This window comes from Cornus florida, unplaced genomic scaffold (assembly GCF_030987335.1).
Source record: "Cornus florida cultivar Cherokee Brave unplaced genomic scaffold, ASM3098733v1 CherokeeBrave_3.0.0_Hap2_Chr10, whole genome shotgun sequence".
Taxonomy (NCBI): domain Eukaryota; kingdom Viridiplantae; phylum Streptophyta; class Magnoliopsida; order Cornales; family Cornaceae; genus Cornus; species Cornus florida.
In genome coordinates this window covers 80,756,098-80,777,111 of record NW_026775580.1, presented here as the reverse complement: position 1 = coordinate 80,777,111, position 21,014 = coordinate 80,756,098, and the positions used below count along the sequence as shown (strand labels likewise).

Here is a 21,014-nt window from a genome sequence, read left to right as displayed (position 1 = left end):
TCTAAGTTATCGTAAGTTGAATTTCTTATAAAATGACCCGTAACATTAAAAACATATCTACTGCTGGTGTTAAACCTAAAACAAGTCGTTTATCTATTTTTTTTTCCTAGTTGGTACTAGGTATTAGGGGTTCATTACCTTTTTATTGTATTACCCAAATAAAATAATAAAATAATAAAAAAATCTAAAATTTTTTGGAGGGATGATTGTTTTATGGAAAAGATGAGGGAGAGATAACGTTAAACGTGTGAATTTTTCTTAATTCAAAATGGTACAGTTTTTAAACTTTGGTAAATTTTTCTTATTTTAAAACGGTGCAGTTTTCAAAATTTCTTAAAATTAATTAACATGGTTTAACACCAGCCGTAAATATGTTTTTAATTAGGACTTGAATCGTCTAAGTTAAAGAAAACGAAATTTTTAAATTTTAGATTTTTTTATCATTTTATTTTTTGATTTGGGTAATACAATAAAAAGGTAATGGATCCGGTAAAGCCGAATTCAATAAAAAGGTAATTAGCCCCTAATACCTAGTACCAATTAAAAAATAAAAATAAAAATAAAAAATCTAAAATCTAAAATTTGTAACTATTTAAAAGAGAGACGCGACTTGTTTCAAATATGAATAAAGAGGAGAGAGAATAATGATTTTTTTTTGGAAAAGATGAGGAAGAGATAATGATGTTAAACATTATTAGAGTATAGTGAATTTTCCTTAATTTAAAACGGTATTTTAGACTTTGGTAATTTTTTTTTATTTCAAAACGGTACAGTTTTTAAAGTTTTTAAAAATTAGTTAACGTGGTTTAAGACCAGCAATAAATAAGTTTTTAATGTTACGTGCTATTCTATAAGGAATTCAACTTACAATAACTAGAAAATCTTTAATTTAGAGGATCCAAGTCTATAATGGACTTTCTCATGTTTTCTGTTTACCAATAGTTGTAATTTCGTACTTTTTCACCTTTTAAAATATAAAGTAAGTTGATGGTTTAAGTCCTTAAATGGAGGGAAAAAAAATATTATATTTTGTGTTTGTAAATTTTCAAAAATTAGTTCAACAATAATTTATAATTAACATGATAAAATATTAATTTTTATTTTTGGACCAAAATAATAATTTATAATTAATTTCTAAAAATAAAATAATTTTAACAAATTTTCTTTCAACAATACATCAAATTTATTAATATTTTGAAGATTAATATTTTCGTACAAATTACTTGAAAATATTAATAATTTTGATGTTCTGTACCAAGTATTTTTATAATGTTTGTGTAAATTTTATAAGAATCGAAAGTCATGTGGCCTAAGTGCAGGCAGGTATTAATAAACCAATACTTTTTTATATGGATTTTCAGAAAAGAGAAAGAATTAAGAGTCAGTTTGGTGTAATGAAAAGGAAAGGAAAGTAAAAAAAAGGTGATGAAGGGTGATTAAAATATCGTGTTTGGCATAGAATGAAAGGAAAGGAATGATTTTAAAAGAATATTAGTGTATCACAAGGTTTAAATAGTAATTTTTTTATTCTCCCAAAAATAAGAGGAAATAAAAGGAAAAAATAAAAAAGCTAATTGAATTTTGAAGGATAGTAACTTTCTTATTCTCCAAAAAATAAGAGGAAATAAAAGGAAAAAATAAAAAGGTTAATTGAATTTTGAAGGGCCACAAAAAGAATACTTGTAATATATGTGAAAGTTATTTATTTTTAACAATTTACTCTAAATGTCAATAAATCTTAGTTGAACTAATGAGCGACGGCTTTGATCAAAATCATCAGACGGCTCGCGTACCTTGATGTACAATGTAAAAACCCTCCCTATATAATCACATTTTAATTACGCCGACGCTTACGACTTTGTTATTGCTTATTAGACACAGAGAGGGAGAGGCCGAAAGAGGTGATTCAATGGCGTCGAGAGTTACACTGAAGGCGAAAGGCAAAACAACCAAGGGCTCAAAACCATCGGAGGAGCGATCAGCAGAGAAGTGCATAAAGGAGTGGAGCACATGGGTCGCGAAGAAAGCCAAGGTCATCACCCACTACGGTTTCATCCCACTGGTGATCATCATCGGCATGAACTCCGAGCCAAAACCCTCGCTTTCTCAACTCTTCAGCCCCGTCTGATCTGATTAACAGCACACCCAGATCGCTAAAATGACCTTTGAGTCAAATTCCTATGATGGGTCGGTGACTATTTGTCGAATTCTCACAGAATCTGAGTTAGGGTTTTGTTTTTCTATAATGGGTCTGTGACTGTTATGCGCTATATAGGTCGTTTTTTTTTTTTTTTTTTTTTTTGTTGCTTGAATATTAAATTGATGCTATGAATTAGTTCTTGTCATATTTTATGCGACTTGAATTAGCTTCTTTGTCGCCCTTTGATTTTAATTTCAAGATATATATATATGTGTGTGTGTGTACTGTATGTGGTGATGTGTAGTTATATATGTTCTTGTGGGTGGTGTGAAATTGTTTGTGCTTGTAGATCAGTAGCCCCAATATATGTCTCCATGCTATATAAATGGCATTTTGTTAATTATTTAGTTAAATTTGGGATAGTTTGATGCCATAGTTTCTGGTGCTTTTTCAATTTTTCACATTGATTGAATAATTTTACTTGTGAGTTGGTGCCAGTTCCTCTTCAGCAGATGAGAGTGAGTAGAGTTTCGTCACACTCTCATACATGTCAGCTCCATAGCTTGTGTGTTTATTAAAATATGCAATTTTTCTTGTTGATTGGTCAGTCGTTATATCGTTATTTATCAGAGAATTATAGTGTACTTTTGTTGATGGTTGGCTCGTTAAATTTGATTTGGCTTTTGTAGCCTCTCTTTGTGGATTGAAATGGTCAGTTTTGATTGATTGCAATAAGTGATATAAATTCTCAAGCCTTTCAGTGCATGACATTTTTCTGCACTGAAGTTGGCAAGATTGTTTGTTTTCCCAGTCCGTTCTTGCTTAGTGCAGTGTGCACTATATAGTAGGAATGGACTTTTTTGTTTACTTGCATTTTCTAGATAGTTTGCTTTGAACATATATATATACAAGTATTGAGGATTAAGGAGGGGATGGTTCACAAATGGATTTATTTCTGCTGCAATCAAGAGGTTTCATAGTGAATTTAAGGTTCTTGAGGGATATGATCAAATCAGGAAGATCCCATTATAGTATAATACTAAAATTTGAGGATATATATATATTTTTTTCCTTTCTTTTTTTCGTCAATCGGTCCTTCCTTAGGAACATGATTTCTTTTTTGTTTGTTCTGACCTCGTGCTTATGAAGTTTATTGGTTTAATTAGCCATGTGAAAACTGGTTTTTATGTTGTTTTAGGTTTTCATTTATGGCTTACAGTATGATTGAACTTAAACCATTTTTGTCCGCCATTTAATTGGAATCTCTTTGGGATTCTGTTCCCGTCCTCAGTTTCTGGTTTTAGACCCAAAAAAAAAAAAAAAAAAGGAGGAGGAAATTCATTGCTTTAAGCAATGGCTTCCAGTCAGCTTTTTATAACTACAGAAATCGAATCCTCTTTGCACAGTAGGCATACTTGTATGATAATAATTTGAATTGTAAAGTTTGTTGTTATATCTATTGTTGGTTGTTCAGAGGGCCAACTAAACGAAATGTAGTTGTTAAAGAGCTATTTTCACAATGCTGTAAGGTGTTGGTTGGGAGATTTGATATTTCACAATGTTATAAAGGTGTTCTCCAGGTAATAAAAAATGTGGGTGAAATGTTTTGTTTCTAACAGTGGCAGAGATTCTTTTTTGTGGGCAATTCAAAGGGATAACTTGTTTACGAGTTTTCAGTTCTTGACAGAAGATGCTTGTTCACTATGTCTACTCTTAGATTGTATTCGGGAAAAATAAAATAAGGCTGTACCAAACATGTTTTTGTTGCCAAATCCAACAGAGACAAAACGCACACTAAATGGGAAATATATTTCTAAAGGTTATATGAAACCATATAAATTAGCGTCAGTCCTTCAAGGGTGGAATGGAATAGGAATTGGAGTTCTCTATCAATCCATTTCCATTGCAACCGCAATATTGATCAATTGCCCAATATCGTGGGGCTCTCTAGCAGGGAAGTTCATTTGTTTTTGTTTTGTTCTTTTCCCCTCTTGTTTGGGTGATTATCTCATGTGTTTTAGCTTTATGAGAAGTACTTTTTTTATTTTTTTCTTCGTACAAAAAGCTTATCACACTGGGTTAAAGCGTTTGGGACTTTATGAGAAATTATTTTAAGTATTAGATAATTTGGGTATTCAACTTCTTTTGTTTTTTTTTTTTTTTTTGGGAAGAAACTCACAATCAATAGCTACGAGGCACTTGGTATCAGTGGGCCTAGCTTTTCCAATTTAGATTGTCTTAGAAAGGGCATGGTTCATTTAATTATGGCAAAATTCTTAGTAAACTAAAATATACTCTCTTTATTACACAAATGACAGAAATAAGTATTTTTTTGGGTTCTCAAATTTGTCTCGGAATTATTTAGATAATATTTGATTTGCTTTGGCTAATGAGAAAGTTTCAACCACCTCAAATTTTGCTAATTCCGAGCCCAAATATAAATTTTCAGATCCCCTTTCATTCACATTATTCGGTTGGGCATATTTTAAGGCTAGAATTTTTAACAAATTTTATTCTGCCTAAATTTACGTTGTAACTTGAACAAAGAAAAGTTGTGACATCATGAAGTGTTGCAATTTTGTTCATTATTTATTAGGAGATAAATATGGAATCAAAATCTAATGAGAATTAGACTCCAACATGGCGCTATATATATATATATATATATATTTGAAGTTTAAGCAAATACATCCAATATGTTTTTGCCTTTGAAGTTTAAGCAAGTACATCTTATATGTTTTACTCGAACATTGGACTTTATTTTTGTTCCATCAAAACTCAAACACTAATACCTTTTCAAAGAGAGGGCAAAAATCTTCTTTGTTTTTTAGTAAGTGAATTAATAACTCAGAGTTGGTGAGTTGGTAAACTATAATAAATTAGACTTGTACAATTTATATTTTTATTGACTCTCAATTAAAATAGCGCAATTAAGTTTCATAAATAAGTAATTGAAAATTTTGTCTCCCCTAATCAAACCCAAAAATTACCTTTAATTGGAAATGTTAGAGAATCTAAGATAATTATTTAAGTTCCATTAATAAACCCACTAAATTCCTTTTTTTTCCATCTAACTTGATACCTTTATTTATCCTTATCTAACATAAGATACCTCATTAAACCCATTTTTATTTCTTTTACCTTGTTTGTAAACAATCACAGCCTTACACGTCACCTGCTCATGTCGACTTTAGCTGTTACTGTGATTTATTTAATTTTTTCTTTTGCTGTAATTGAAATTACAAAAATTATAAAAAAAAAAAAAAATTTGCATTTGTTTTTTCAAATAAATAAATAAAAGGGAAAATTACATATAAATGGAGTCAAAGTTCCATATTTACTTAGAGGCTGAGTCAAAGTTTCATATTTCTCTAAAATGGATTGCTGAGGTGGCACATGGTTTTTTGCTGTTTAGAAATTGTGGTGCCTAAAATACCCTTCCGCGGAGGTACTACTTTTTCTTCGAAGGTACTACTTTTTTGAACTGAAGGTACTACTTTTTGGTGTCCAGGTACCATATTTTTTAAACACCCGCGAAGGTACTACTTTTTTGAACTGAAGGTACTACTTTTTTGAACTGAAGGTACTACTTTTTTGTTAGGAAAGGACATTTTAGGCACTACAATTTTCTAAACAGTAAAAAACCATGTGCCATCTCAGCAATCCATTTTAGAGAAATATGGAACTTTGACTTAGTCTCTAAGTAAATATGAAACTTTAACTCCATTTATATGTAATTTTTCCTAAATAAAATCAGTAAAATATTAAATTAATAACCGTATTTACTCTATTTAGATCAGATTAGATGTTGTATGTCAAAGTCCCTCTCTCTACTGTTCTCTCTCTCCCTCCCCTTCCTCTGTTCATCTCTCTCATCGAGGACAACGAAACTACTCCAATACACACAGACGATATTCGCAGTATCCGGTAATTTTCTCCCCTTTGATTTCCGACGGTGTTATTTTGATGATAATAGGATCAGATCTCTGAACCTTGTCTCCTCCTCTCTACAATTTCTCTCCTGTTTACACACAAATAAGAAATGTGTTATATATGTTAGACATATATATATTTGTGTAGATATGTTAGTTAGATCAGCTGTGGTGTTATGTGAATTGACATTCGTGGCGGATATAATTCGTAATCGATTTATCACATGAATTGTGCTATGATAATGATAGGTAAAGTTGATACATTTTTTCTTTGGTTTATGTGCTTTTTGTTGATTTTTTTGATTTAAAGGAGTTTTGTTTGAACATTGATGGATCTGTGAACTTGAATGCCTTGTGTTGCTAGTTATTTGCTGAAATTCAATGAGATTTTGTTTTCGCCGGGTAAGTTTTTAGTTTTGCAAATCTCTTTCTGCAACCTTTCAGCTCTTAGATAATTGAATGCCCTAACATTTTCGAAATTTTTTTTTTCCTTGAGAAAAGTTTTATTCTGATAACAGCTTAGAAAATCTGCCCAGCATCAATGCATGTTTGTTTTGCACCAACATGTGATATAATAAATTGTAAGAAATTGTAAGGTTTATTTTGTTTAGCCTTTTAATTGGACGTCTTGCACATCCCACATTGGGAATTGCTTATTTCATCCAAATTAGATTGCCAATTTGAATCCTGAAGAACATGCTCCATATATGGATGGGATGAGAAACTTTTAAGTTTGTTCTTCCTTGAATTCTTCCCTAAGCATTCTTTCAAAAGCCTTAATGGAAGAGTAGAAACAGAAAGAACCCTTCAGCAGGACATCTATATGCTTTTTGTTTGTCTTACGGCACATTTAAAAGAAAACTCATGTCCAAGCTAGCTACCAGAGCTCCAAGGAATGAATCTACCAAATCTAGAGAGGATTCTTTGCACTGAATTAACGTATTTCATCCACCGGGCTGAACTTGAGGTTGAACTTCTTTTACTATGAGGACTATTTTCTGTTCCGATATTAATAAGTTAAATTTTTTTTATGTTTTTTATATGTTGACAACCCCATAAGGTACATAAGATTAGTTATTTATGCTAGTTCTTGTTATATCAGGTGATTGAAGATCTATTCAGATGCAGTCACGTCCTACAAAACTTACCTTTAAGGTGAAAAAAGAAGAAAATGGCACCTTTATGGTGAAAAAAGATGAGAATGGCTTCAGTGATACTACCATCTCTGATCACCTGGAAAGCACTCTTCAGCAATCTATAGACCTCGCTTCTTCGAATGAGGATGAGGATCATGGCACAGAGGATGAAGATAATCAGTCTTGTGAAAATGCTCAGAATCAATTAGTGGTCTATGATCCTGCTTCTAATGGTACAGGTCAAATTGAAGCTGTCCCTGATCCTATTGGGTACCAGCCTTCAACTTTCCGTAGATTTCAATCTTCCAGAGTTTTGCCTTCTGTGGGGGCATTCACTGTCCAGTGTGCCAACTGTTTTAAATGGAGGCTGATCCCAACAAAGGAAAAGTATGAAGAAATTCGTGAACATATTTTAGAGCTTCCTTTTGTCTGCGAAACAGCTCGTGAGTGGCGGCCTGAGATATCCTGTGAAGATCCAGCCGATATTTCTCAAGATGGCAGTAGGCTTTGGGCAATAGATAAGCCTAATATTGCTCAGCCCCCTCCTGGTTGGCAACGTCTTTTAAGGATCAGAGGTGAAGGAAGCACCAAGTTCGCAGATGTGTATGCATTCTTTACCATTTGTTTCTCTACTCTTCTATTATTCAGGATTTCCATGTATTAATAAATTAACTTTGTTATCCCTGTATTGTTATTTTACTCTTTCAAACTTAGTTTTGCCTTGAGACACTACCTCAATGTTGAAAGATGTTGTAAGCCTCTTATAATTTTTTTTTAGAGAGTGCATATCAGGTGTGAAAGGGGCCACTGGCGACGGTAAAAGCTTGTGCTCACAAGTGTGAGCATGTAGATTTGTGCAAAATAAAGGCAAAGGTTTAGTCTATCTCCGCTCTTTTCCTCCCGGTACCACACATAAGTGGAACTAGCATTGCCTTTTGTGGCATATCAAGTGCGGAAGCCACCACACCTCCATACGATAAACTCCTATTTCCTCGACTGTTAAGATGTTACGTGACTTCCATATGAATTTGGTTCACTTGAAGTGACCATGTTCGTAATTGCCTGGCTCACCTATTATAGTGTGGAGGCATTTTTTTGGCAACTGTAGTGCTGTACCCTCTGTTATACAGGATTTACACATATTGATAGATTAACTTTTGTCCACCCTCTTTTCTTATTTTATTTTCCAACTTCAATTTTTCTCAGAAACACTAACTGAATCTTGAAAGATGATAAAGGTGTCCTGTAAATCCTTTTAGAGATTGCCTATCAAGTGTCATTGTTTGGTGCAACAATAAAAGCCCGTTCTCACAAGTGTGATGTTATAGATTTGAGTTTGAGGGTAGTCACTTTGTACAAAATAATGTGAAGTCTTTCTCTACTTTTTCCCCTCTATACCCCACATAATCGAGACTTGCACTGGCCTTCTTTTGTGGCATATCAGATGTGGAAGCCACCACACCTCCATATGATAAACTGTTTATTTTTTACGCATTAAGAAGTTACGTGATATCCATACGACTACGGTTCATTTGAAGTGACCATGTTATTAATTGCCTGGCTTACCTGGTACAGTGTGAAGACATCTTTATTTGTCAGTTAGAGCTGTAGGCTCCAACTCGATCTTGTGGTAGACTGCCCTCCTAGTGGACACTTGACAACTCTCTCTCTCTCTCTCTCTCTCTCTCTCCTGCTTGCTCTTTCTCACTCTCAAAATCATGATAAGCATGCTAATTAGAGAAACTGTTAAGAAGTCACTGTGCTTTTGATTATTTTTTATTTATTAATGTTAATTCGTTGTTTGTATATTTATATTTATTATTTTATCTGAGGTTTTAGGAGTTTGAGCTTTATTGTTGGTGAATGTCCTGGGTATCTGGTGATTTTTAGATGTTAACATGGTCTGTAACATTGTTCGAAAACATGAAACTTGGGCTCGAAATATCTTCAAGTTTGGTTCAAAGATCGATTGAGTCAAAATGTCAAGACTTTATTACATGTGTGTATAAGTATCAGTGTGTATATGTTCAAAAAAATTCATTATACGCCATTTCTTTAATTGGTAAGACGCACAAGCACAAACATTTTCCCCTTATGGGATTTGAACTCTTGGCCTTCCACTTGGAAAGTAGAGGAGATACCACTAGAGATAAGTTCTTGGTTCAATATAGACCTTATTTTGGCCACTAAGCCAAATGTATCAATAAGCTAATTTGCCGGCACTAAAAGTAGAAAAAACTACTTGCCGATACTATACAAGATAAGGTTTAAACTTTAAATGATAATGCTAGATGTAAGAATTTAAGGTCTGTATGTATTTCAGATCAACTCAATAAGGTTGAATACTCATTTTGACTCAGCTAGTTTACTGTCAAAATTAAAACATGTGTGCATTCGGCATTCTTGTGGAGTCACTCGTTATCTGATTAGGTTGGTTGTCTTAATCTGAACCCAGTCAAATTAAGTTTTTAAACAGCGGTATGCAGTAGTGGTCCATGAATTTTATTTTGGGTTAAATTATGTTATTGGTTCTTTATAAGTGGTTTTATATATAATGACTTTAAGGCTTGAGAAATTGAGATTGTGTGATTTGTGATGCAATCTACATTTATGGGGTGAATCCTAAGGAATTTTAGGCTAGATTCCTAAGAGTATGTTTGATAGTGTATTTGTTTTCACAATTTCCTTCTTCGTTTTTAGGTGAGATTCCTAAGAGTATGTTCGTAACGTTATCACGAAAAGGATGTTTCTTTTGTGCTTCATGTTATGTTTAATGAGTTGATATGGACATTCCATTAATGCTATCTGCAATTTCCACAAAATAGGGCAAGTGTGTAAATATTTCCTGAGGCTTCTATGGGCTTGATATTTATTCACCCTTCCGAGGGCACTTAAAATTCTTATATGCCTCAGTTAGGTCTACTTTGATTTTAATATTGTTTTTTTTTTCCTCCTCCATGCTGCTTATTTTCTGGCACCCACTTTTGTATTTATACCCAGATCATTGGTGACCTAAAAAAATTGGGTGACCTGTTACCATCCTATAATGTTTGTGGCTGCATTGTTGAGTGCAACTTCAAACTAACAATAAATTAAGTACTTACCAATGCAGCTGTGGAAGCTGCAAAGGTGTGCATATTAACGGTATTTTGGTATATCAAATATCATCACTCCATTATGATATGCTTTTCCACATGGTTTTCAGGTATTATGTTGCACCATCAGGCAAGAGACTTCGTTCTATGGTTGAAATTCAGAGGTATATTTCTCACTTGATCATTGCAATATTATGGTGATCTTTGCTCTTTTTATTTTTCATATTGTAATATTTAATTTTTCAAAATAAATGTATAAACAAATTACTTGAGGGTGGTTTATTCTAACACTGGTAGTAAGTGGTTTTGTGATATATCCTTTGAATTTCTTCATAATGCTTCTGATTATTCAGGCACTTGCTAGAACATCCAGAGTACATGGCAAAAGGGGTGACTATGTCGCAATTTTCATTTCAAATCCCAAGACCGTTGCAGGAAAACTATGTGAGAAAGCGTCCTACTCGTTTGACAGGTTCATATGATGGCAATTGTCCGGGAATGCCAGCACTTCTTGGACCTAGTGAAGGTATGTAAAAGCTTTGTATTTGTAAGAAACATACTGTAACTAGAGTACTGAAATTTTTGTATTAGCTGTAAGAGGTCACTCTTTCCAGCCAAACTAAGGAGAACATTTTAATTTCTAAAACTAATACATCTACATATGACTGAAAGCCATCCAATGGGAGTTTATATATGCAGGTGGTTAATCCTTTTTTTGTTACATAGCATTTGGAATGCCTCTATATTATCTAATGGAATTCTCTGTTAATGAGCCTCTGACAATGTTGATTATACTCCCTGCAGTCAATCCAATAGCATGGGCAGGTCCGAATGAGGGTACAGACTTGCAGCTTGGTGGACCAGGGCTCTCTACTCCATATTTTGAGGCACCTGTTTTTGAACCCGTAAATCGACCGCCAAAGCAGGCAAGAAGGTGAAGGTAGATTAGATGTGCAGTTGCAGATTGGTGTATTTTGGGCTGAAGGTGAAGGTAGAAGAACCTCATCAAGATAGAATGGTGCCTACAATCTTTATTTTGAACCCCTTTTTGTGACCTAGGTTCAGCTTGTTATACACATCTTATTTTCTCAGCCTTTATATTGTCTTTCCCTAAAAAACCTGTATGTTTCTCGTGAACTTGAAGAAGGTTGAAGGGGGTAGGGCTACCTGTTGTATTGAATCTGATAAGTGATAGTAATGTGTAAGAAAAATATATGAAAGGGAAACTACGGGAAACTATATATAGTTTATTTTGAATCTCAGGTTTCTGATTTTCACGCGCTCTTCCATTCTGCATTTGGAATACGAAGAGCGTAAAGGATTGCATTTTTTTCCATTGCTTTAGCCTAGTTCAATCTCATGTTGTTTGCGTAGTTCAATTTTCTTTTCATTGTGTACCTTCAGGGAGATGGGAGATATGGCTTACAGAAAGTAGGATGCATTTTGTCCATTCCTTGCAGTTTTCATCGTCTAATTTGGAGAACGGTTGGTGACAATAGGGGTGTATCGGTTCTTTTCATTTCCAAGTTTCGGACTCGTGATGTGAATGATCAAATGCATAAAACTGTTGCGAATGCTGTACGAAATACAGATTACATTTTCAATGTTCAAATGTCATTGATTTCATTTGCACAACATATCAATTTCAATTACGAACCCCTTCTAAATGTGAATGCACTCTCGAGTGCTCTTTTAAGTAAATGAGCTGGTACCCTATGGTTCCCAAGAACATCTCATGTATTGCAGACAACTATGGACGATAGAAGAGGATCAGCAACACCTGTAATTACAGCACCCCTGCTTCTAAGCTGCAATAGATAATTCAATGCTCTCTCCGTGATAACCTCGCCCGGTATTAGTACAGGAATCCCTGGTGGGTATGGAGTCACAAGCTCCCCACATATTTCACCAAGGCTCTCTCTAACACTCGCTTTTCTTTTACTCGCAAAGAAGGCATCTCTTGGGCTCAAGATCATGTTAATGTCATCAAAGGGTGAACACTCAATATCATCCAATCTCTGACTCATGCCCTGATTTAGTGAGAAAGAACATGCTCTCTGCAAGTTCCTAGATTAATCGCGAAGGTAATAGATCCAGAACCTATAAGTTCGGAAATCACTCCATAATCCTCACTTAAAATATGATCCGCTTCATATCCAGAAAGACCAAGCTGCCATACGCCAATGGTAATTCGCAAGGGATCAAAGGCAGGAAAGCTAGAGAAGCTTGGAAAATCGAGGATTGCAATACCTGGTATTTTATTGATCAGAGTTCTCATTTCAGCAGCCAATTCCATTGCTTTGTTGAAAATTGTTTCGGGGTTTTCACTAAGTTGAGCCCTAGCTGCATCTAGTGATGCTAAAAGCAGATAACTTGGACTAGTGCTTTGAAGGGTTTGAAGGCATTTGCAAATCCTCTCTCTATCTACTCGATTTCCTGACATATGTAACATTGATGACTGCGTAAGAGAGCACAAGACTTTGTGAGTAGACTGCACAGCAAGATCAGCACCTTGCTGGAGGGCTGAACAAGGCATGCTGGGGTGAAATCCCAAGTGTGCACCATGAGCCTCATCAACAATCGAAGGAATGTGGTAAGAATGACACAGCTTTGATATCTCGCTCAAGTTGCTGCATATACCATGGTAAGTAGGGGAAGTGACAAAAACTGCAGCCGCTTTTCGACCTTCCATTTCCAATTCCTTGATTGCTTTCTGTACCTGCAGCATTAACAATGTCAGAAAAATAGCAACTTTTACTTCTTATGCCATTGTGACAGATAATAATGGGGTGTACTCATGCCTGCAAAGCAGTGATTCCACCACAAATGTCCCAATCAAAATCATACTCAGGAATGATGTACTTTGGTACTACTCCAGACAATACAATGGCAGAGATAGCTGATATATGGGAATTCCGGGGGATAATCAGAGAGTCTCCCGGGGAACAAGTGGCCATAATTGCCGTATGGATTCCACAAGTTGTGCCCCCAACAAGAAACCATGTCTCTGATGCGCCAAACAGTTTGGCTGCTTGTTCTTGTGCATCTAAAATGGACCTTTCGGGAGAAAAGGACTTGGGTAAATCATAAAGAAATGGTCTCAAGCCGATGACTTGAGTCAATGATGATGGAGCAGCTAGCCCTCTGTTATGCCCTGGGAAGTGAAAACTGGCAGCATCTTGTTCTGCTAAAGCTTGTAATGCACTAACTAGTGGAGGGGAGATGTCTAGCATAGATTTATGAGAATCGGAAATGGTAAGATTATCTTCCATGACATCCCTTGTTTTTCCCCTCAGGCCTGTCTTATACTATGTCTTCCCTAGCTCTCTGACGGTTTTTACCTGCAACACAGTTTTTAAAAGAATTAGCATCTTCATATTTGCAAAATTATGGCAAGTGTCGAATTCTCCAAGCAGTTGGGTTGCTCCTCGTGTTTGGGAGCCCATGTTTAGTCTTGCACCCTCCCCTTCCCCTCTAACAACTAAATCATATGAAGATTACCTTTATTTGTCACGTCATTCCAATCTGTGCTTATTTCTCTTGCAAAACTTATTTCTTTTTAAACCATCTGGAATTTTATTTCAGAACCCAATACTTGTGTTTTTCATTATTATTATTATTTTTTTGGGTAAGGTCTTTCAGGACCAATATCATTCTTAAGGAGAAATTGTTAGAATGTGAAGATTTTTGAAAAAAGACTGAATCATGAAATAAGTTGCCTTTCATCATTGGTGGGGATCACCTAATAATTTCTCCATTATTAAGATCAGACCTATCTCACTTGATATGATCTTTGGATGCCCTACATTATATTGAACCAAACTGCACTATGTGTTGATTAATATGCCAAGTTTAGTATTAGCCAATGACTTCAAATAATTTAATAATATTTCAATCACTTGCTAACATTTCCAGTTTTTTTTATTTTGATAATGATATGATGATTATAAAATTTTGAATCCAAATCTCAGGGCCTTATCAGATACCCTTGGTTCAATGAGCAATCTGCCCCTTCTTACCATTTCACGATGCAACAATAATGTTCATATTGTGCCCCTCAATTCACAAAAAAAATAAACTATACTAAGACTAACATAAAATCCATAATCACATTTTCTTTTTCTCTCCGTTTCTGATCATCCAAACAGAAGATACATTGAATTTTATTAGAGAAAAATGTTGGCATGAAAATTATAAGGTAGACCCACCTGGGAAATGCGAAGCCTTGATCTTCTGCTAGACCTCAAACTCCAGTTATTGCCAAAACTGAAGCTAAAACAGCTCTGCCAAGGAAGTAAGAGATTCAGAGACGGGGTCTGTTTGGGTTTGCAATAATCATATATAGCATAAATGTACAATGCAAAGTATAAATGTGTATCCAAACATAACCAATTTACAGAACAGAAACACCTCTTACCATATCCAAAATAGTGGAACCCATGGCATGAGATAATGAAGGAGACAAAAGCTTCAAGAATTTACACTGATTTTTTTTGCTACTTCACTCTGCCTTTGTTCTTCAATACATCATACATATTTATAAGCAAGTTTCACATGCATAATTTGGCTTTTGAATAATATTTTTCAAAATTAAAAGCAAACACGAGTTAAGAGTTGAACATAATTATTATTGATTGACAAGATATAAGGAAGTAAGGGTTTCACTTCCTTTAATATTGCATTTACATTTACCAACAATCAAAGGTGTTTAGTCAAGGACTGCCCACCCTAAAAAAAACTCATTTTTCTTTCTGCCACATTCATTTCAAGTTTTTTATATGTTCCTCACTCCTTTATTATCCACATTATAAATAAATATATTTTTTTTTATTTAAAAAAACCTTTCCGTTTATTTCGACGTAAAATATTCTTTTTGAAAAATATATTTTTTTTCAAGTAAAATATTATTTTATTTTTACTTTGTTAGTGTTTGGCAAATGTCTACGTTAAGGTTGAGTCCATCAGACGGGGTGCGAGCAGGGACGGGCGTGCACGGAGCTTGGCCTTGGCTATCCCTTGGCCGCGACAACGCCCGATTTTGTTTTCGCCCGTTCTTCTCCGTCCGGATTCCGAATCAAATGATTTTTGAGTCTATCTTCGTTGATTTTTAAAATATCGCTTCCGCATTTTGTTTTCTTTTAAATTCCGAGACTTCATGGAAAGTTACTCTAGCGTTCTTGGGATTCCGTTTATTCCTAGGAACCTTGTTTTCGCTTCCGTATTCCGAATCTGTTATCAGGTCAATTTTCGGTCACATTGACTTATGAGAGTTTGTGAAAATTTGGAACGCCCGAAAATTTATGAATAAATTATTTTTATTAAATTTTAATATTTTTTTTCTTCGTAAATATTTTACGACAACTAAATACCAGAAAATAAAAAAATATAACAGCTTAACTGTGAGTTATTTTATCCACTGTGACAGTTATAGGGTGAGACATTTAATGAGAGAGAGTTTACCGGCATTACGGATCTCTTTAGTCTTTCTTTAGAACACTAGTGCCATGTTTGGATGACCGCCTTTCCCTCTCCATCCAGGTAGCAAATTAGCAATTTTCACTCGCTGAGAAATACACACACTCTCTCTCTCTCTCCCTCTCAACATTATCTATCTCTACATCATCTCCATTAAAAAACCATTAAATTAACAAAATTAGTTATAACAATTCAAATATCACAATTGTTAAATTACTGAAAACATCTTCTACAAATTCCTACCGTGCAAGTGTAATCATTCCCTGCAAGTGTTCAAACCTTTTTCTTTGAAAAAGAAATTAGTTTTATATGTTTGATAACAAGTGAACATAAAATCATACATGCTCATTTAATACAAATATATATATATATATATATATATATATATTATAGAATAATATATAAAAAATATAATATAAACATATTACAGTAAGTTAGATAATTAAATTTTATAATATTCTCTATAGAGCATCTAACTCTTCAAGCAAATGTACATCCCCTCCTCCTACTCTTAATTTGTCAATAAATATATATATAGTATACACATGTATGTGCATGTGTGGAAGAAGTCGTAAAGGAGATTGATGAATCAAAGATATCGAAAGAGAAGGTACAGAGGGATTGGGATGAAATTTCTTTCTCTAGACAACTTTCTTCTCTAAGTTCTTGCTCGAATCAATCTCCCTGAACAATTTTATTAAATTGAAGAGAGGGCCAACAGCTAGCGGATGTAACATTTCAAATGTGCTAATGCTGGGTATTATGATTGTTTTTTTTTTTTTTTGAAGATTTGGTTTATCTTACTTTTTTTGAAGCACATGGATAATCCATAATTGATAGCCACAATGTGGTGAGGGCCACAGTGGATATTATGATTGGGTTTTGTATTATTTTTATTATTATTTATTTTTGAAGATTTGTTTTTTACTTCTACAATGATCTTACTTTCTTGAAGCACATGGGATGATCTTCCATTTAGGGGATTGGATAGCGACGATGTGGTGGGGCCACCGTGGACATCTTACGTTCTTCAAGCACGTGAATGATCTTCATTCAGGGAACCACGGGATTAGAAAGATTCTCTTTGTTTTTTTCAAATTCGTTTCACAAATTTACCTAAAAAACAAAATTCGTTTCACAAATAAAATTTTATTTTGGCTAATTTCATAAAATTTTCACTTTTTTCAAATTTTGATAATAAACTCTCAACCTAAGGACTTGATCCTTTTATGTTAAATTTTCTCTAAATTATTCTACGTTTAATTCTTTTTACATATTCACACGTGACATTTAAAATTTATTTGCTGCTTGTATTAAATCACGTCAACTAATTTACCAAAGTTTAAAAATCATAGTTTAACGACAATCTTTTTTGAAGATCGCTCCCTCTCTCCTCTCATTCCCACTATTGGGGGAATATTTCACTGAATATTCTTTCTCACGATTTTTGGTGCCTCTGGTTCACTATCTTTTTCTGAAATCTAAATTGCAAAATTCCTCTTTTTTTACTCTCTTTTTCTGAAATTTAAATTACAAAATTCATCTTTTTTTGAAATCCATTAGGCTTTTAATGTGCACATTCATTTTTTGCGCGAAATATTTCCGTGGGAATAAGCAAGAGGAGAGAGAGGGAGCATTATTTTCCAAAAAAGATGAGGGAGAGAGAACGAGGTTAAGTATAGTAAATTTTCCTTATTTCAAAACGATACAGTTTTTAAACTTTGGTAAATTTTCCTTTATCTCAGAACGGTGCAATTTTCAAACTTTCTTTAAATTAGTTGATGTGTTTTAATACAAGCCGTAGATATATTTTAAATGTCACGTGTAAATATGCAGATAATTCAACTTATGATAACTTAGAGAAGATTTAACTTAGAAGATCAAGTCCTTTCAGGAAATCCGACACTTTAAAAAGTGATCAAATTGCCCCCAAGTGATTAAATTAAAATTTGATATTTATTATTTAAAAATTATAAAATTACCCCTGATTAGGTCTTCTCCCTCTACATTCTCTCTCCCCTACAACCCGACTATAGACTTGCGCTGGCGACGCAAGGAGATGAAATTGCCTGGCAATGAGTAATCTGGGGTTTGGGGCCAATTTGATCAGTTTTTAAAGTGACGTGGATTTTCTGAAATAGGTTAGGGGTTTATGATCAAAATTTTAAAATAGTGGAGGTTTTATGGAATTAGCCCTTTTTATTTTTCAAAAAAATCGATTGGGCATCTTGCATTGGGTCAGGGGCGGGTTGGGACGTTCTAAATATACGTATTTTTTAAAAAAAATAATTAAATTTTATAATTTTTTGAAGTATAATTAAATATTTAACAATTATAACAACAAAATTGTTGTTAAAATTTAAAATTACCATAAGAAAAAAATTATAGTTAACAAAATAATATTTACTTATATTGTAATTATAAACTGAGACGAATTTAGAACTTTTTAAATTTTAAACTCTATTTTCAAATCCGCCCCTAGCCCGATTAAAATGATTCTAAACCAATTTTAGTAGAGCCAGAACGGGACAGGACCCACGAGATCGATTAAATTGACATCCCTACTTCTAACATACAAACCAAATCTTCACAAACCAAAAGTCGGAAGGATGAGGATGAGGAATCGAGGGAGAAGTCAGAAGGGGTTGTAGAATTAAGTGATGATGGTCCTCCCAGCGCTGAGAATGTGATGGAGTCGGAGGCAGAGGATGTATCGAGCCCTGGGGGAAAGTTTAGTGGAGATATCACGGCCGCGTTATCGGTTGGAGGTTCCAAGAGAGATATCGTGAGGCGATTGATGACAACTGAGAGTTCGCTTCCTCCCATTCATGCAGCGATGGGTAAGTGCAATTTATCAAAAAAAGTGTGATTCTGTACCTTCGATTTTGGCGTCCCTTTAACACTTTCTGTATTTCAGGGCACCGGCCACAGAGAGTGGTGAAAACTTCAATCACCGTTCTTTGAATGCCACAGGTAGAGGAGCCATCTGTGCCAAGGGCACTAATGCCAATGCTGCTGTTAGAGTACCCTGCAGGTGGGGCTTCTAATGCGCAGGAGGAAGAAGCAATGAAAGAACAGACCTCTGGGGATACAGTGAGGTTAGAGGATATGGAGGCTGAGATGCAGCTGGGGCTGTATGAGATAGAGGGGATGCAACCATTATCTTTTTTGGAAGGCTCGAATAGCTCGGTGAACAAACAAGCCTCGAACAAGGAGGTCGAAAGTGGGATAAACAGTGCAACCGGGGGGGGGGGGGGGGCAAATGATGTCCGTGACCCCTTTGGAGGGTCAGTCAGAAGGGGAGTTGCCACCTCGCGAGGAAAGATAGTAGGGGATCAAAGAGGCCAATCAGGCAATGGAGATCACAGAAGAGAAAACAGAGGTTGCCTGGCGAGGGGTAGTGATAGGCGCGAACTATGTTCCATTGTTAGAGGCAGCTACTCGAGCGCACCCGACGACGATGGAGACCATCGGAGGAAAACATCCAGTGTTTTGACGCTTTGGCTATGAAACCTTAGGATGAGTTCTCGAGATATTTGGTGTGGTGGCGCGGGGAAGAGGGTCTGAGGACTTGATACAGGAAGCCCGCGAGCTGGTCGAGCTGTTAAAAGATAGGGTGGAGACAGAGTGACTGAATATCAGGTTAGAGGCCTACGAGTGAGTGGTGGGATGAGCCTTCTTAGCCCAACAGATGGTAGAGTTAGATGCTAGAATTGCCAGGGACAGGCATATGATAGGAGAGATTCAGGCTCGGGTTGCGATGGCAGAGCAAGAGCGGGCTCTTGTAGAAGAAACATATAACGAGCTTGGTTGTGATGAAGTGATTTTGCTATCTTATGAGTAGTCTAGTGGTAGTAATTTAATGGCCAGCAGGTCCGTAATGTATTTTCTCTTGTTTGTTGTGAAGTGAATAAAATCGAGCTCTTGTGTTAACATAGGCAAAAGATGGGAGATGTGATAGCAAACATGCATGTACTATTATTGATATGGAAATAACCTAAGTACAGAAAAGAACTAACTATGATAAAGCTTTACCCAACTAGAGTTTATAGGTTCAGCCTTGCGCCCATCACCCTGCAATCTGCAGTATCCACTGGGTTGGACCTCGATGACAACAAAGGGTCCTTCCTATTTGGGGGTGAATTTTAGGGGGCGGAGGTGTTGTGCATAATGTGCTTAGCAGCTTTGAGAACAAGATCACCTACCTGGAATGTACGAGGCCGCATATGTTTGTTATAAACTTTGGCTAAGGTGTGTTGATAAACTTTGAGATGTTGCCTTACTAACTCTTATCGATCATCCAAGGCCTCTAGATGAGTGAAGTGGTCAACCTCGCTATGGGCTGCTAAGGCAGTGGCAGGGACGGCAATCTCAACTAGGAGAATAGCTTTTGTTCCGTAGAGGAGGAAGTAAGGAGTTTGGCTTGTTGCCCGTTTCTTGGAGGTTCGATGGGTCCATAGAGCTAACGGTAGTTGATCAACCCAAGTAAATTTGTGCTCGGCGACCGTGCGACTGAGTATTTTAAGGAGAGATTTATTGGTTGCTTCAGCCTGACCATTGCCTTTGGGATAATAAGCAGAAGATCGGCGTTGCTTGATGTCATATTGCTGAAGGAGCTGAGCAACCCGATAATTTACAAAGGGGGTGCCATTATCTGACAGAATGATCGCTGGGATGTCGAAACGGAAAATAATGTTTTCATGAATAAAAGCTGTAATAGCAATGCCTGTGGCATGTCACAAGGGGATAGCTTCGACCCATTTGGAAAAGAAGTCTATAGCCGTGAGGATCCCATGCATTTGATGGACTGTAGGGTTGATTGGGCCAATGAGGTCCAGACCCCAAGTGTGAAAGGCCAAGGGGCAGCAAGAGGATGAAGCACAGTATGGGGAGTATGGATTTGATGATGATGGTATTGACACGGTTTACATTATTGAACAAGTATCTTGGCATCACACTCCATGGTTGGCCAATAGAGTTCCTTGTGGACCAAGTGTTGAAACAATTTGTATGCACCCTGGTGCTCGAGGGAGTGGGCATGGTGAAGTGCCTCGTGGACCTCGGCACCAGCAAGGTATCACAAGAGGTTTCCCTCGCGAGAGAGGCGGAATAATTGACCATCACAAATTTGGAAGTGTGGCGCTTGGTGCTTGAGTTTGGCGGCCAAGGCGAGGTTGTCCAGGCGATGACCATGTTGAAGGTAGCGAATAAAGAAAGTTCGTTAAGCAGCCAGTTC

At 35.7% G+C, this 21,014-nt stretch overlaps 2 protein-coding genes and 1 pseudogene across 5 annotated transcripts; 2 read left to right on the top strand and 1 right to left on the bottom strand.

Annotated features, from left to right (window-relative positions):
* The first annotated feature begins 1,840 nt into the window (after positions 1 to 1,840).
* On the top strand, positions 1,841 to 2,347 carry LOC132279083 (mitochondrial import receptor subunit TOM7-1-like). Its single transcript, XM_059781014.1, has one exon. The coding sequence runs from the start codon at positions 1,910 to 1,912 to the stop codon at positions 2,126 to 2,128; it is 219 nt and encodes a 72-aa protein (XP_059636997.1). The 5' UTR covers positions 1,841 to 1,909; the 3' UTR covers positions 2,129 to 2,347.
* A 3,581-nt stretch (positions 2,348 to 5,928) lies between these two features.
* Positions 5,929 to 11,586, top strand: LOC132278974 (methyl-CpG-binding domain-containing protein 2-like). Of its 4 annotated transcripts, none has more exons than XM_059780886.1 (5): positions 5,929 to 6,067; positions 7,175 to 7,811; positions 10,414 to 10,467; positions 10,657 to 10,775; positions 11,108 to 11,586. In XM_059780886.1, the coding sequence occupies exons 2-5, from the start codon at positions 7,195 to 7,197 to the stop codon at positions 11,239 to 11,241; spliced, it is 924 nt and encodes a 307-aa protein (XP_059636869.1). In that variant the 5' UTR covers positions 5,929 to 6,067; positions 7,175 to 7,194; the 3' UTR covers positions 11,242 to 11,586. The 4 variants fall into 4 exon arrangements, with proteins under 4 accessions (XP_059636869.1, XP_059636866.1, XP_059636868.1 ...); XM_059780883.1 differs by having other exon boundaries at positions 10,657 to 10,829; XM_059780885.1 differs by lacking the exon at positions 5,929 to 6,067 and adding an exon at positions 6,083 to 6,474 and having other exon boundaries at positions 10,657 to 10,829.
* A 255-nt stretch (positions 11,587 to 11,841) lies between these two features.
* Positions 11,842 to 14,811, bottom strand: LOC132278973 (uncharacterized; annotated as a pseudogene).
* Positions 14,812 to 21,014: the final 6,203 nt, after the last annotated feature.